Source organism: Protopterus annectens, chromosome 1.part0, assembly GCF_019279795.1.
Source record: "Protopterus annectens isolate FY-2018-M chromosome 1.part0, PAN1.0, whole genome shotgun sequence".
NCBI classification, from domain to species: domain Eukaryota; kingdom Metazoa; phylum Chordata; order Ceratodontiformes; family Protopteridae; genus Protopterus; species Protopterus annectens.
In genome coordinates, this window is record NC_056725.1 from 1,380,856,409 (window position 1) to 1,380,871,062 (window position 14,654).

At 40.7% G+C, this 14,654-nt stretch overlaps 1 protein-coding gene across 1 annotated transcript in view; it reads right to left on the reverse strand.

Annotated features, from left to right (window-relative positions):
- The window catches only part of LOC122801746 (gamma-aminobutyric acid receptor subunit rho-1), a 384,251-nt gene extending 370,210 nt beyond the window's left edge, over positions 1–14,041 (reverse strand). The window contains exon 1 of the mRNA XM_044071303.1: positions 14,008–14,041. Within this exon, the coding sequence (XP_043927238.1) occupies positions 14,008–14,026 (19 nt within the window). The 5' untranslated portion in view covers positions 14,027–14,041. The remainder of the gene's footprint in view (positions 1–14,007) is intronic.
- Between the last annotated feature and the right edge of the window lie 613 nt (positions 14,042–14,654).

The window sequence follows — 14,654 nt, forward strand, 5'->3', positions numbered from 1 at the left end:
GTATATTAGAGGGTCAGCTCAGGTTGGACGGTTTGGAGACAAAGTCAGAGAGATGACATTGCTTTGGTTTGGACATATGCTGAGGAGGGATGCTGGGTATATTGGGAAAAGGATGCTAAGGATGGAGCTGCCAGGTAAGAGGAAAAGAGGAAAGCCTAAGATAAGGTTTATGGATGTGGTGAGAGAGGACATGCAGGTGGTTGGTGTGACAGAGCAATATGCAAAGGGCAGGAAGAACTGGAAACAAATGATCCACTGTGGTGACCCCTAATGGGAACAGCTGAAAGAGAAGAAGAAGAGATTACTTATACTGGTGATATAAACATTGACTGGAGTAACAGTGCCAGAACACGATACCAAGGCACCTTAAACTGCTGACTGAAAAACAACACCAACTCAGAAATTGTATTGGTTAAGTAAACATTGACTGGACTAACAATGTCCAGAAAAGATTATCCAGTACAAACACATAGGCTAAGCTAAATAATTGCACTCTGTACAAGAACTAATAAAATATCTAAGAATAACCAATAAATGAAAGTGATAACCAACAGGACAAGATAACCAAGTATACAAAGTTTAATCCATAAATATAAAAATCAAGATTTTAATGCCTTCATCCTGCCTGGGGGACTTCATCAGAATGCTTACAAAATATATACATATCTTCCCTTATATATCCTCTTATTCATCATCATCATCATCATCATCATTATCATCATCATCATCATCATCATCATCATCATCATCCCACTTTTTCTCATTTTTTTTACATGGGTTTGGGGTATCATGTTAACTGTTGCCAATTCTCTTGATTCAGTGCCACACTCCTACCTTCTTCAACACTCATGCCTGACTGTCACAGACCTTCTTTCACACAATCCATCCACCTCTTTGCTGGAAGTCCTCACTTCCTCTTACCTTCTTCTTGTCTGTCCCAAGTCTTCCTCACCAGATTGTCTTCTGCTTTTCTGCACATGTGCCCAAACCACCATAATCTGTTCTCTTTGATCTTTTCTGTAATTGGAGCTACTTTGGCTTCTGCTCTTATGTCCTCATTTCTTCGTCTGTCCCTACCACCCTTCTCAGGCACTTTATTTCCATCACCTCTAGCTTCTTCAACTGTTCTGCCTTTACTGCCCAGGTTTCTGTACCATACAATAGTACTGGTCACACTATTGTCTTATACACTTTACTTTTCAGCTTCTTTCACACTCTTCTGTCATAGACTACACCTAACACTCTATGCCAGTTGGCTGCAGCCCCTCTGTTTCTAGCTTTGACCTCTTCATTCAGACTTCCCTTCTCCTCAACCACCCCTCCCAGATACTTGAAGCAGTTTACCTGTTCCACTATCTTCCCTTCTATCTCTATTTTCAGCTTTGTCTGATTTCCCCAATTTGCTGCCATTACCATTGTCTTATATATGCTTAGTTTCATCCCATGTGCCTACAGTTTTGCATTCGATTTTTCTATCCTTTGCTGAAGTTCTAGCTCAAAGTCTGCCTATAATTCCACATCATCTGCAGACAGCAACTTTGTTGATCTTCCCCCTCTGACCTATTTGCTAACGTAGTCCATCACCTGTATGAACAGCAGTGGGCTCAGAGCTGAACCCTGGTGTACAGTTACTCCCACAGGGAACCCCTCTGTGAGGCTGAACACTGTTTGTACTTGAGTCATTGGGTCCTTGTACATAGTCTGCACTAATTCTACCAATGTTTCTGGGACTTCAAACCACCACAGTATTTCCCAGATCAGCTTTCTTGGGACCTTGGTATATGCTTTCTCCAACTCTAGAAATTCTCATTTGGACTCTCTCTTCATCTCTAGCTTCTTTTCATGTGTCTGTCTCACTGCAAACATCGGGTCAATTGTGCTGCATCCTGATCTGTATCCAAAGTGCTCATCTCCTATCTTACATTTTACTACTCTATGTATGCGTTTATCAGCCACCCGCTCTATAATTTTCAAGCAATATGATAGGAGTTTGAGGCCTCTGTACTGCCCACAGTTGTGGATAATCCCCTTTGTTCTTGTACACTGGCATGAGTATGCTTATTCTCCAGTCATCCTGGATACATCTTTCTCTGCACACTGCTATTAGTATCCTCAGGAGCCATTTCTCCCCTATCTCACCAAGCAGTTTTATCATATCTGCTGTGACCTCATCTGAGCCTGCTGCTTTCCCTGGCTTCATTTTCCTTAGTGCTGTTCTTACTTCTTCTAGGGTGGGCTTCTCTTTTTCTCTCTTACTAGGCTGTTTCTGAGGCAGTGCTGCTTCTGTGGAGTTTTCTTCATTCAGAAGCTGCTGGAAATATTCCTTCCATCTGCCTTTGATGTCTTATAGACTGGTGAGCAGGTTGTTGCTGGCATCCCTTATGAAGGGTGTCTGACTATCTTCTTTATCTTTCTGTCTTTGCCTTGCAACCTGACATAGTTTCTTTGTTCCACCTAATGAGTCACTTTCCAGAAGTTGGTATACTGCCTCCGATGCCCTATTCTTTGCTATTGCAACTTCTTTCTTAGCTTGTTTGTTAGCCAACCAGTAGTCCTTCCTAGCCTGGTCAGTCTTTTCTATCTCCCACTTCTTCCTGCACTCCTTCTTTCTTTTGATGACTTCCTGGACTTCTGCATTCCACCACCAGCTTTCCTTATGTACCTTATTTCCATACCTGGCTCAGCCAAATATCTTTTCTGTAGTCCTAACACATGCTGCTTTTAGGCACTGCCATTCTTGCTGAACTGCAACTTCTTGGGGTGCTAGAGCCCTGAGTAATTCCTTGAACTGTTGCACTTTCTCTAATGACCTTAGAACCTTCTTTGACCACTGCTTGCAACTGATTGTGGCACCCAGTGGTTTATGCTGTGGACTGACTGTTTCACTGGGAATGACTTTGCAATCAGGTATTCTACCCCAGTGCCTTTTCCTTACTAGGAGGAAGTCTACTTGAGTTGCATGTTGGCAACTCTTGTATGTGATCTTGTGACTGTCTCTCTTTCTGAACTATGAGTTGGCCACTATCAAGCCATTTGCCAGATAGACTAGAATTGCTTCTCCTTCTTTATTCCTGTTGCCCCACTTGTGTGGACTCTAGGCAGTCCTTGTATCCTGTTCTGTCTGTCCCAATATGTGCATTTAAGTCAACCATTATCAACACCAATTTATGTTGTCCTGCTTTATCTAGTAGGTCCTGCAACTGCTGTCTGAATGCACTCTTTTCCTCACTATCACAACCCTGCTGTGGGTCATAGGCTGAGACTATGAATACTGCCCTATTATTACACTGGAGTCTGATTGCCATGACTCTATCATTAATTGTGCTGATATCCCTCACTGCCTTCTGAAGACTCTCTCTCACCACAATTCCTACACCATTTCTATCCTATCCCCTCCATGAGTAGTAGAGTCTGGATCCCAAGCCAAGTGGCTTTGCTGCACTGCCCTTCCATCTCATCTCTTGGATACATAGGATGTCCAGCCTTCTCTGTGTCATCATGTCATCCACTTCCAAGCTGTGTCCTCTCAGTGAACTTACATTAAGTGTAGGAATTCTCAGTTCATGTATGGCAGGTTGGTTACCCTTACATCCAGCTTTCACTCAACAGAGCTATCCCAGGTAACCCAGGCTGGACAACTAGACCCTGCCAGCCAGTAGCTTATTGACCCAGGGCTGCTGAGCTTTATGGCAGGCACACACTGGCAAATAGGGGCACATATACCCCTCCCACTGTTAGCAAGGGTCCCCTGACATAGGTCAGAGTAGGCTGGGTTCTCAACCACTTATCACCAGGTGGTAACTACCCATGCCCATGTTTGTGACATTAGTCAAAATGACTGAATCACCTAGAGCCATATTTTTACACCGTTGAATGGCTAGCCCTGCCACAGTGCACAGTCTGTGATCCATGTTCTCCTATCTTGAGGATACTGCGCACTACAGTAGATGCCCAAAGTGGTTGGTCTGTACAATTCTTCCCCCTATAGGGCACCATATAGAGTCTGTGCTGCTGCCCACAGCTCCATTCATTGGTGAGTTTGACATGGAAACACTCAGCATGTTTTCTGGACATGGAGGAAACTCCACAGAGACACAGGGATAATGTGCCAAACTCCAAACAGGCATTGGTCGGAGGTCAGGACCAAACCTTGTGCATGGGAGGCAAAGACCTTAACCATTATGTCAACTATTCTCTTATTCTTAATATTTTGTGACAATTCATGATAAGCCACAAAGCAAGCCTTTTCAAAACAGTTATTATGCCCTCTAGCTCCTGTGGATGTCTCCATGGCCTTCTCCACTCCAGTTCCCAGCAGGGGTATACATTTTGTTCATCAGCCACCAATGACCTCTACAATACATTCCTGGATCAATGAATCAGGGTATCCCCTTTCCATAAATATTGTTTTAAGTTTACTCATTTCACTTTCCAAATCACTCAAACAAGAGTTCATTCTTGCCACCCTTACACATTGACCCCTCACTACATTTTTCTTTAACACAAAAAGGCGTGAACTTGCCTCTTGAACACTGACTGGTGTAACAGTGCCAGAACAGGATACCAAGGCACCTTAAGCTGTTGACTGAAAGAAAAACACCAACTCAGAAATTGTTTGTATTAGTTATGTAAACATTGACTGGACTAACAATGCCCAGAAAAAGATTATCCAGCACAAATACATAGCCTAAACTAAATAAGCGCACTCTGTACAAGTAATAAAATATCTGAAAAACACAGCAGCCTTGATTGGATGCTTAGGTTCATAGGTAAGTATAGGCAATCAGTCTGAAGACCATTACAGACCTAATCAATTGCCCATACAAGACACTCCTGGTTAGAATTGTAATTGACCATCTAATTACCTAGGTTCACTTTAAAGGCTGCAAGGGTGATACTCAGATTGATAAGTAGTGGACTTTTGTTCCACAGGTGTGGGATATATTGAGATATGAATCAGTCATGCCAACATGCCTTATTTATCTGTTGTTGAAGGTTTAGTTCCTTTAACTGGGTACTTGAGGAGCTCTATAAAGAATAACAGGTCAAAGAGGGTTGAAGGAATGTCTGAAATCTCTCAAGTTTAGTGATATGTTTAGATAAATACATGACAAAAGAGACATTGTATTCAGTTATGGGGCTGTTGATATATAAGCAAAGAAGAATTAAGATTTCTTTAGAGCTAGAAGAGACACTTTGGAAATTAGCTAAGCCAGATAGAAGGCCTTCCAAATTACTGTGGAGATATGATGGTCAAAAGATAAGGAATTATCAAGAAGAGTGCCTAGATAACTTATAAATGTATCTGACATGAGGGATGTGTCAACTATATGGTACAGGAAAGTGTTCTGATTAGCAAAATAAACTACACCATATTTTTCCACATTTAATTTGAGACCACTTTCCTCTTACCAGTTGTTAACATGGTCTAACTGATGACGGAACAATTGTGAGTAAGTGGATGATCAAAACAAAATACCAATTTACAGTCATTTGCAAATTTAGATAATCATATGTCAGAAGTGATGGTATGACGATTTGAGAAATAGATGTTAAATGGGAGAAGGCCCAACACTGACACCTGCAGAATACCACTGGTAACTGTTTTGCTTTCAGAAAGGGCACCTGCATCTCCAATCAAATGGGTTCTGTCAGGCAGCTAGTTAGTTATTCACCATGCAATATAGGTTCATAGGTTCATATGTTTGTACTAGGCTATCGGCCCTAGGGCCTATACAAGCCTAGCTATAACAATTCCCTGGCTATTTCTTCCCACACTAGTTACTTCCCTGGATCCCTGTTTAGCAGGGCAACTGAAGTGATCCCTGGGGTGAATTTCCTTTCTCCCATCCAATCATCAAGGTTCCTTTTCAAGAGGGCCAAAGAGACACTCTGCTTGACATGTATGGGCAGTCTGTTCCAGAGTCTGGGAAGTCTCTGGGTCAGGAACCTATCCTCCAGCATATTTTGTTTATTGTGATGACAAGGTTTAGATCACTGGAGCATGTGGCTCTGAGGGATTGGGATTTCTTTAAGTGTAGTATGTCCAACAGCTCTGGGTTTGACATGGCCTTGTATGTTAAGCAGAGATCGCCTCTGAGTAGATGATATGCGACAGAGTATAGCTGGAGTTTTTTAAGGTGGTCAGCATAGGGCATCTGCTTTAGGCCTGTGATTTTTTTAGTGAGGTATTTCTGCGGCCTTTCCAGTTGTTGCAGATGTCTTGAGAGGTACATACCAAATGGGGCATTGTATTCCATAATGGATCTAATGAGGGATGAGTACAGAGGGACAATGATCTCCTTTTTTCCGGATGAAAAGCCCTTAGTGATGAGGTGTGCCACATAGAAGGATTTCCTGACTGTTGTGGCAATCTGGTTATCAAAGATGAGACCACTGTCCACCTGTGTCCCTAAGTCTCTTTTCACACTTTCGGTGTTTAGTGTACTGCCACCTATGTGGTAATTCATGGGTATATGTTTTTTCCCAAAGGGGATAACTATACATTTCTTGGCATTGAGCTTGAGCCCATGGCTCTTGCACCAAGCACCTTTTCTGTAAGGCCCTTTTGTAGAGTATTCACATAATTTGGGGATTTAATAATGGCTCCCAGTTTGCAGTCATCTGTGAACTTTGTTAACCAGAGTCCCTTAGTGTTGGCCTATACTTCAGAGAAGAAGATGCCAAACAAGAGCGGTCCCAGGACTGAACCCGGGAGGTACTCCACTTGTCACTTGTCTGGAGCTGGATTTGGAGTCGGCTACTTTTACAGTGTGGGTTCTGTCAGTAAGCCAGTTGGCAACCCATCGAGTGACGTAGGGATTAATGCCCAGCTTAGCAAGTCTATCTATGATTCCAGAGTGAGGGATGGTGTCAAAGGCCACGGCAAGGTCCAGATAGGCTGTGTGGGCTACCTTACCCTCGTCCATCGCTCTGGAGACTGATTCGAAGAAGTCAATCAGGTTCAGAAGACAAGATCGGCCCTTCATGAACCCAAACTGTGTGGACTCCAGTGTTTGAAGGTTGCCAATGTCTTTGCTTATAAATTCCATGATAATACGTTCCATGGCCTTGCAGATCAGGCTCGTCAGACTGATGGGGAGGTAGTTCCCGGGATCCAAGGTGGATCCCCCCTTGTGGAGTGGGATAACTGTAGCTGTGTGCCACTCAGTGGGCATGAAGCCTGAGGTGAGGCTATGATTAAACATGACACTTAGGTAAGGTGCCAGTTCATTTTGTAGTTCATGAAGTACACAGCCCTGGATGTCATCTGGTCCCATGGATGCTGTATTCTTAGCTTTGGAGAGTGCGTTTTTTACGTGTGTGGCCATTATTACCAGAAGTTGGCAATCTTCCTGTATTGAGATGGGCTGTTTAGGGGATGAGAGGGGGTGAAGTTGACACTGAATTGATCTGCCAGGATATTGGCAATATCCATGGGATCAGTATATTTGATGCCATTCTGTTGTAGCTCAGAGGAGATCTGAGCATTGCCATTTAGATTCTTGACATAGTTATAGAATGCCGTGTGGTTGTCTTTGGAATCTTTGGCAATTTTATTTTCGTAACTAGCTTTGGAGGATTTTATGAGGGATCTCAGCTTCTTACTGAGGCTGGTAAGGGAGTTTTTTTGCATCCTGAGATTTTCCTCTTTTCTGCAACAGTTTCTTCCTTTTGCTGTAAAGTTTGTTTATGGCAGGGGACCACCAGATTGTCTTCCTTTTTTTGGAGGAGAGCACCTTGGTTCTATTTGGGATGGCACAATTCATGCATGAGAGGATGTGCTTGTACAGTGCCTTAGTGTAGGATTCAGAAGTCAAACTTTCAGTTCCCGTCTGCATGGGTGTCATAAAGTTTGTCACTTCTGACTTGAGTAGCATGAAGTTGGCTTTGGAGAAGTTTTTTATGGAGGTTTCCTTACTGGGGTGTGGGAGTGGGATGTGGATGTTAAGGGTGATTAGCTTATGGTCAGACCTGACCAACGAGGGGGTGATCATAGGTTTGGAGCATCAATTTCCCATGTTGGTAATGATGAGGTCTAGGATATTGGAGCCCCTGGTGGGATTATGGATTAGTTGATCCAGGGCATTGGAATTTATGAATTCCAAGAACCATTGGGCAAAGGTGTTGGTACATGAGTAGTTTTCCCAGTTAATGGCAGGGTAGTTGAAATCACCCAGTATTAGAGTGTTTGGTTGTATCTTAATATTTTCCAGTATGTTTAGAAAGATGTAGTGAGAATCATGGGGCATGGTGGGGATCTGTAGCAAGCTACAGTTTGGATTGCAGTCTTACCTAGTGTTAGTTGCACCTGTAGAATTTCAGATGCATTGTGTTGGGCAACTAGCCTGGTGGTTTGAATATCCTTGGTGAATATGGGCACTCCTCCACCTTTACTGTTTCGATCCTGGTTTGGTGACCGAAAAGTGTGGTAAGATTTGTAACCTGGAGCCTTTAGCCAGGTCTCAGTTACTGCACAGATATCGATGTTCTCCATTTTTAGGAGTGCCCCGAGAGAGTGCATTTTGAGATTTAGACTTCTAGCACTGAGTAGCATTACCTTCAGAATTTGCATGCTTGTACCTGTTACGGTGGTGGATTTGTCCTTTGAACTTTGCCGAAAAAAGGCACTTTGGGGTGGCAAGAGCCTTAGCCAGTAACCTGAATCCCAGGGGTGACAGGTGCAGACCATCTCTGGCAAAGCATCGTGGTCTGTCAATCATGTTGTTCTAGGCAGACAGATACTGGATCCCCTTTGAATGACACCAGAACTTAGTCAATTGTTGAAGTCAATCATTTTGTCCTTATATTGTGGTATCATTCTGGGCAAAGGCAGGATGCTGCTCAGGGCTAGGGTCATACCTGCCTGGACTACATGATCCAAGTGCTCTTTCATGTGTCTTTTCATGCAGTCCAGGGAGGTACGTCTCAAGTCATTCACTCCAACATGGACAATGACAGAGTCATATTTGTACTTCCTGTGGAGTGACTTGAGTGCATGCGTTATGTGGTGGATCCTGGCACCCGACAGGCAGCTGACTGTAATTTTCTCCTTGTTCAGCCTGGTGAGTGGGACATCAGTGTGCCTGACTATAGAGTCACCTATGACTAAAGTGTTAGGTATGTTGTCTTGCCTTAGGGGCTGTTGGTGGGTGGCACACTGGTGTCGTGAGCTATGTGACACTTTGATTGTGATTGGTGTTTATTTGCGTTTCAGCTTCGGAGGTCCTTATTGCTTAGGCAGGTTACAGTTAAGGGCCTCCGCATATGTGGATTTAATGTTGCTATGTGTGGGTCTTGGTGGTGTGGGTTTAGAAGGGCTATGTGTTGCTTGAGGTGTAGTGCGAGTGTTAACCTTCTCCTCTTGACTGTCTAGTACAGTCTTGGGTGGAGAGAGCTTTGCTTCCAGTTTGGCTATGTAAGTGCATCTCTCACAGGTTTTAGTGTTGGGTGGTAGGCGGAGAGGGATGTCTGCATACATGAGGCAATTGCTGCATTGCCCCAATATGCCCAGATTCACCAGGTGGACAGGAGAAATCACCTGAAGCTGACCCTTGGACATGCCTGGTTTGGTGCTTTTTTTGTAAAGCACAGGAGCTGTTTTCCTTTGCCTTAGCAAGGTACTTTGCAATTCTAGGCTGTTTAGTGCCTACGATTAATTTCTACTTATTAACAAGGAGAGTTGAGTGCTTGTATCAGTTTAAGGCTTCCTAGTGCTTTCCAGCAGGTATTAGAGCAAGTGCTAGTCACAGAGGATGCTTAAAGGTAAGATGAAAAAAATGGTTTCTCCTAAACACTGCAGTGTGCACTAGATAAGTTAGATGTGAAAGTAGGTAACTTACATTTTACCTGTCTAAAAAGTTAAGTTTTAGTGGAGAGTCACTATTTTTAAAACAGCAAGATAAATTGAAAGGGCGTGGTCGCTTTTGTATTCTGGTACTATGGGATACATTAGGATGGCCAATACATTTAAATAGTTGAAGGGGAGTGATTTCACAAAATGATAATTTTGTGCTTACTCACACAAGCCAGTGAAAGCAGAGAGGAAATGAGATATTTGGTCAAATTAACATAAGAGGTAGGCAACTAGAAAGAGGATATATTACTGTGAAGCTAAATTAATAAAATATACAGTCTTACCATAAAAACACAGTGCATTAAGGGAAAGGAAGGGAAGAAATCAGTTGCCATAATGGAACTATTGAATAGAGAAAACTATAAAGCAATTAAGACAAGAAACATATCTGTTAGAAGAGTATAGTGGTATTTAAGAACACAACAGTAAATGGGTGGGAGGGTGGAGAAAAATGTTTGAAGTTTTAATATGCAGTTAAAAGCTGAATACAAGTAAAACACAAGGTAAAGAAAAAAAAACACAGTATTCAAAATATAAAAAGGCAATAAAGTAATGCAAAATAGAACAAATAAAAAGCAAACTAACCTTTCCTTCACAGCAAAGTGTAGCAGAGTCTGGGTGAGCCTCTCTAGTAAAGGATGTATAATTTGATTTACACGTCTACCAATGATGATTGCATGGAGAATAGTGTCAAAGGCCTTGGCCATGCCCAAATATGCTGTATGTAATGTCTAACCATTGTCCACTTATTTTGGAAAAAAATCATAAGGTTAAAGAAACAGGACCTTGCTTTGGCAATGCTGAAATGATCAGGATCTATGGTTAAGAGATTTCCACTCTTAGATTAATGAGATCTGAGATAATACTATCCATAATTTTACATATGACGATAGTCAAACTAATGTATCTATAGTCATCAAGGTCCTTGGTTGGGCTTGGATTAAAGAGGCTAAATATGGATTAAAATAGTCCGTATTTGGTAATGAAAATCAGGTAACCTAGTATGCTATCAAGGTCCATGGATAAGTTGTTCTTACTTTTCAGAGGGATGAGAGGACTTGTTCTTTAGTAAATACAGTGTCTGGGTCTGTGGAATATGTGGAATAGCTATTGACTGTGGGTAAAGTAAAACCTGCAATAAATTTGTCAGCTAGAATATTAGTTATTTCCACTGGATCAGAGTGGGCAGTATTAGTGTGGACTAGTGTTTGTTCTTAACTCCCTGACATAGTTAAAAAACTATTTGTAGTTATTTTTGGTTTTAGTGGCTATTTTGAGTTCTTATTCAACTTTGAACTATTTATATGGTACCTTAAGCCCTTTACTAGTTTGCTTAATCATGGATTTAAGGTAGCTAGACTAAAACTTTTTATAAGCATTAAGTAATATATTTCTCTTTCCAGATAATTTATTTATACATGTATTCCACCATATTTTGTTTTTAATGTTTGTTTTTAAATTTCTTCTTATATTTGATGCAGACAGGAACTGCCTTTTCAGTCTGATTTATTAAGTGGGATTAGAAGTCAGAGGCACAGGCAATGGTTGTAACAATGGGACCCATTAGAGGAGAATTAAAGCACATTTTATTTAGGTCATCAAATAACTGAAGAAAGTTTGCTTTTGAAAAGTCCCTAAATACAGAGGTATTTGTGTGTGTGTGGGGGGGGGGGGGAGTAGTTTTATCATCCATTTTAAAGGAAAAGGCCACTGATTTAACAAGGAAAGATGATATATTTAGAGGAATGCAGGAAGTGGTCAGATTTGTGAAGATAAGATCAGGGGTAATGGGGTCCTTAGTATGATGATTAACTATTTGTACAAGGGAGTTAGCATTTATAATGCCAAGGAAGCACTGGACATGCTGACCATTGGCAGTGTAGATTAGTTTATTAATGGATAGTTGATGTCCTATTATAGAAATGTGTTGGGTTTAATGGGGATCACAATTAAAATACATTACTTCAGCTGAAGTACTAGCTGAGACACTTAGTGACCTTCCAACATTTTTCATCATATGGAATCAAGGGGAAAAAAACATCAAAATGCACAACAACATCAAGGTAGGAGATGTTTATGTTTTAAAGAAAAGGAACACATTGAAAACAATAAGCAATCTTACTATAGACATTAAAAAAGTAAGAAATGACAGGCCAGACAAACTGAAAAATAATGGCAACTCTTTGGAGTGATTGATACAGCTATTCTAGTGAAGATTAATATGTGATACTTAGTATGTTTTTGGTTATAGGTACAGCTGCATCTTAAATAGTTCAAGCATACTAATGCATGTCTGATTTTAGTACTGCATTACTGTTTTAGTCTGTATGTAGTGTTCTGTACTGAACTACTTTTGTGTTTTACATTAATCTTTTTTTGATGAATCATTTCATCCTTTACAGGCTGGCAGGGATGCTGTAATCTGCCTGGTAGGAGTAAGTGCATGGCATTTGAAACTCATTGTGGATACGGGACCAGTCTATTGCAGAACAGACTCTCATTTGCACACACACACACACACACACACACACACACACACACACACACACACACACACACACACACACGCACACACACACAATCATGCACGTGCACATATGCAATTTGGAGTATGTCAATTTAATTGTTGCACTTTTTTGGCAGTAGGAGAAAACTGGCACCTGAAGAAAACCCACATGGATGTAGGAAAGAATACAGACTCCACACAGTAGGTATTAAAGACAAACACACACTGGAGAACCTCTTGTTGTAAAGTGGCAGTGCTACTCACTGTGTCAATAAGCTTTTAAATTGTTAGCATAGAGCAGGCTGCCCTGTGTCTATGAAATATAAAATTAAACAGAATTAAATCAAATCAGATATAAGGCAATCACATAAGCAATGAAGAATATTACACTCATGTTATCCAAGCAATGTTTCCTCAACTTTCTCTACCTAGTTTATCAAGTTGTATAAGCAGAACTTGTCTTAGTAAGCAAAGGATGGAATTAAGGAACCAGTCACAAACAGGACATCAGTGAACTACAAGGTATATAAACTCATATGTCTGTGCTGACACCCACATCTAGGGGGACTTTGTCATCATCAAACTACCTGTCATTGTGTATTTGGCGTGTAGTAGGAAACCACAGACCCTACTGGTAACACCTGAGAACACGAGGGCTACAAAGATAGTCCACAGAGAAGGCACATCACTTTAGAGTTTAATCAAGAAACTAAACAGTGTGTAACACTAATGACTGCAGCACCATGCTGCTCTTAAGTGACTTTATTTCCTAAAAGTGCAGATTTCAGCCATTATCTAAGGTGTTATTAGGTCAGCATTATACCAAACCATGTTAGATCCACATGCAAGTAACATGGCTATTGCAGAAAAGTTTACCCAATTTTGTACTTAATGTGATTTTAATGATATATTACTACAGGTCAGCAGTGACAGATGATTTGCTGGACATGTACCTGACTGTCTTCATCAAATATGTCATTCACATGTGCAAACAAGGAAGAATTACCCAACAAAGGTCTGCAGTTAGAGCCTGTGTTAATTATATGCAGCAGAGGGTGGTAACAAAAGACCATGTATGTCAACAGGAAAATAACAAATAAGATCACTTCAACAAACTATTCTGCAAGTTTAAAAGCTCACAGTCATACTGTAGCTGAGGCAAGGAATGCTTTGAAACTAGCTAAAGTAAAGAGGTATCTGTGATTACATGAGCCATGCGATTTTACTAATTTTTCAGTATTTTTGCAAACTTGCACTCTGTGTCTGAAATTTTTTCCCTAACTACAAAATAGTTAGCACAGTCACTCATAATGCATGTTTTTTAAATGATGATACAATGCTATTATAATGGAGAAACGTATAACTAGTGCTTCCTGCATTAGGTCTTCATATTGCTTACAAAATAAACACTTGATAAATGCATATCTTTTTACTCGTATGATTGTTGTAAAGCAGAAGCAGTTCCTATAATATTTAATTTTCAATAAATGTGCACTTTCTTTGTCTGCCTATCAGCTTTTGCCTCTGTCCATTTTGCCTCTGACTCCTCGCTCTGTCTCCATATGTTTGTTTGTCTCTCTCTCTCTCTCTTTCTGTGATAATCATATAAAAAAATGAAACGCACAAAATGAGTATTATGACCTACCTCCAAAGCCTGGTCTCATTGTAAAATCATGATCATCTATTCTAAGCAATTGTTCAGATTTAGTCAGTGGAGTCTTTGTAATATCAGGACTTCTTTTCAGTATTGGGCTACAAGGAGCAAAGAGATAAAACAAACATACAAGTTAATCTTCTCTACTTGTAGTGACAGCCAATGAGTTAACAAGAAACAAACAAGCAAATAAGTAAATGAGGTTAAACTGCTATACAGAGCACAATTCGAAAACTACAAAATGGACGAACTTTTCTAAAGCACTACTGAACAAATTAGAAAAAACATATGTAAAGCTTTCAGTCTATTTGATTCCTTTACCAGGAGCTCAAAGTTATTATGGCAGGCAGAATATTTATGAGCTTTTGCTAATAAATATAACAAAAAAAAGCAGGTATTAACTGATAGGCTTAAAATTATATGTTTATTGTCTTTTTTCTATGAGTTGGTGAAGCTGAAATCCCCATCGACAGGACTACCCAAAGTCTAATCCAGAAAAATGCCTAAAAAACAAATAGTTTCTTTTTTTTATTGGGGGCCATGCCTCCTGTAACCCAATGTGGGGGGAAGTTCCCTAACCCTGAATTTATATACCAACTCCATGACTGCAACAACTCAAAGAAATGAGAAATTAACCA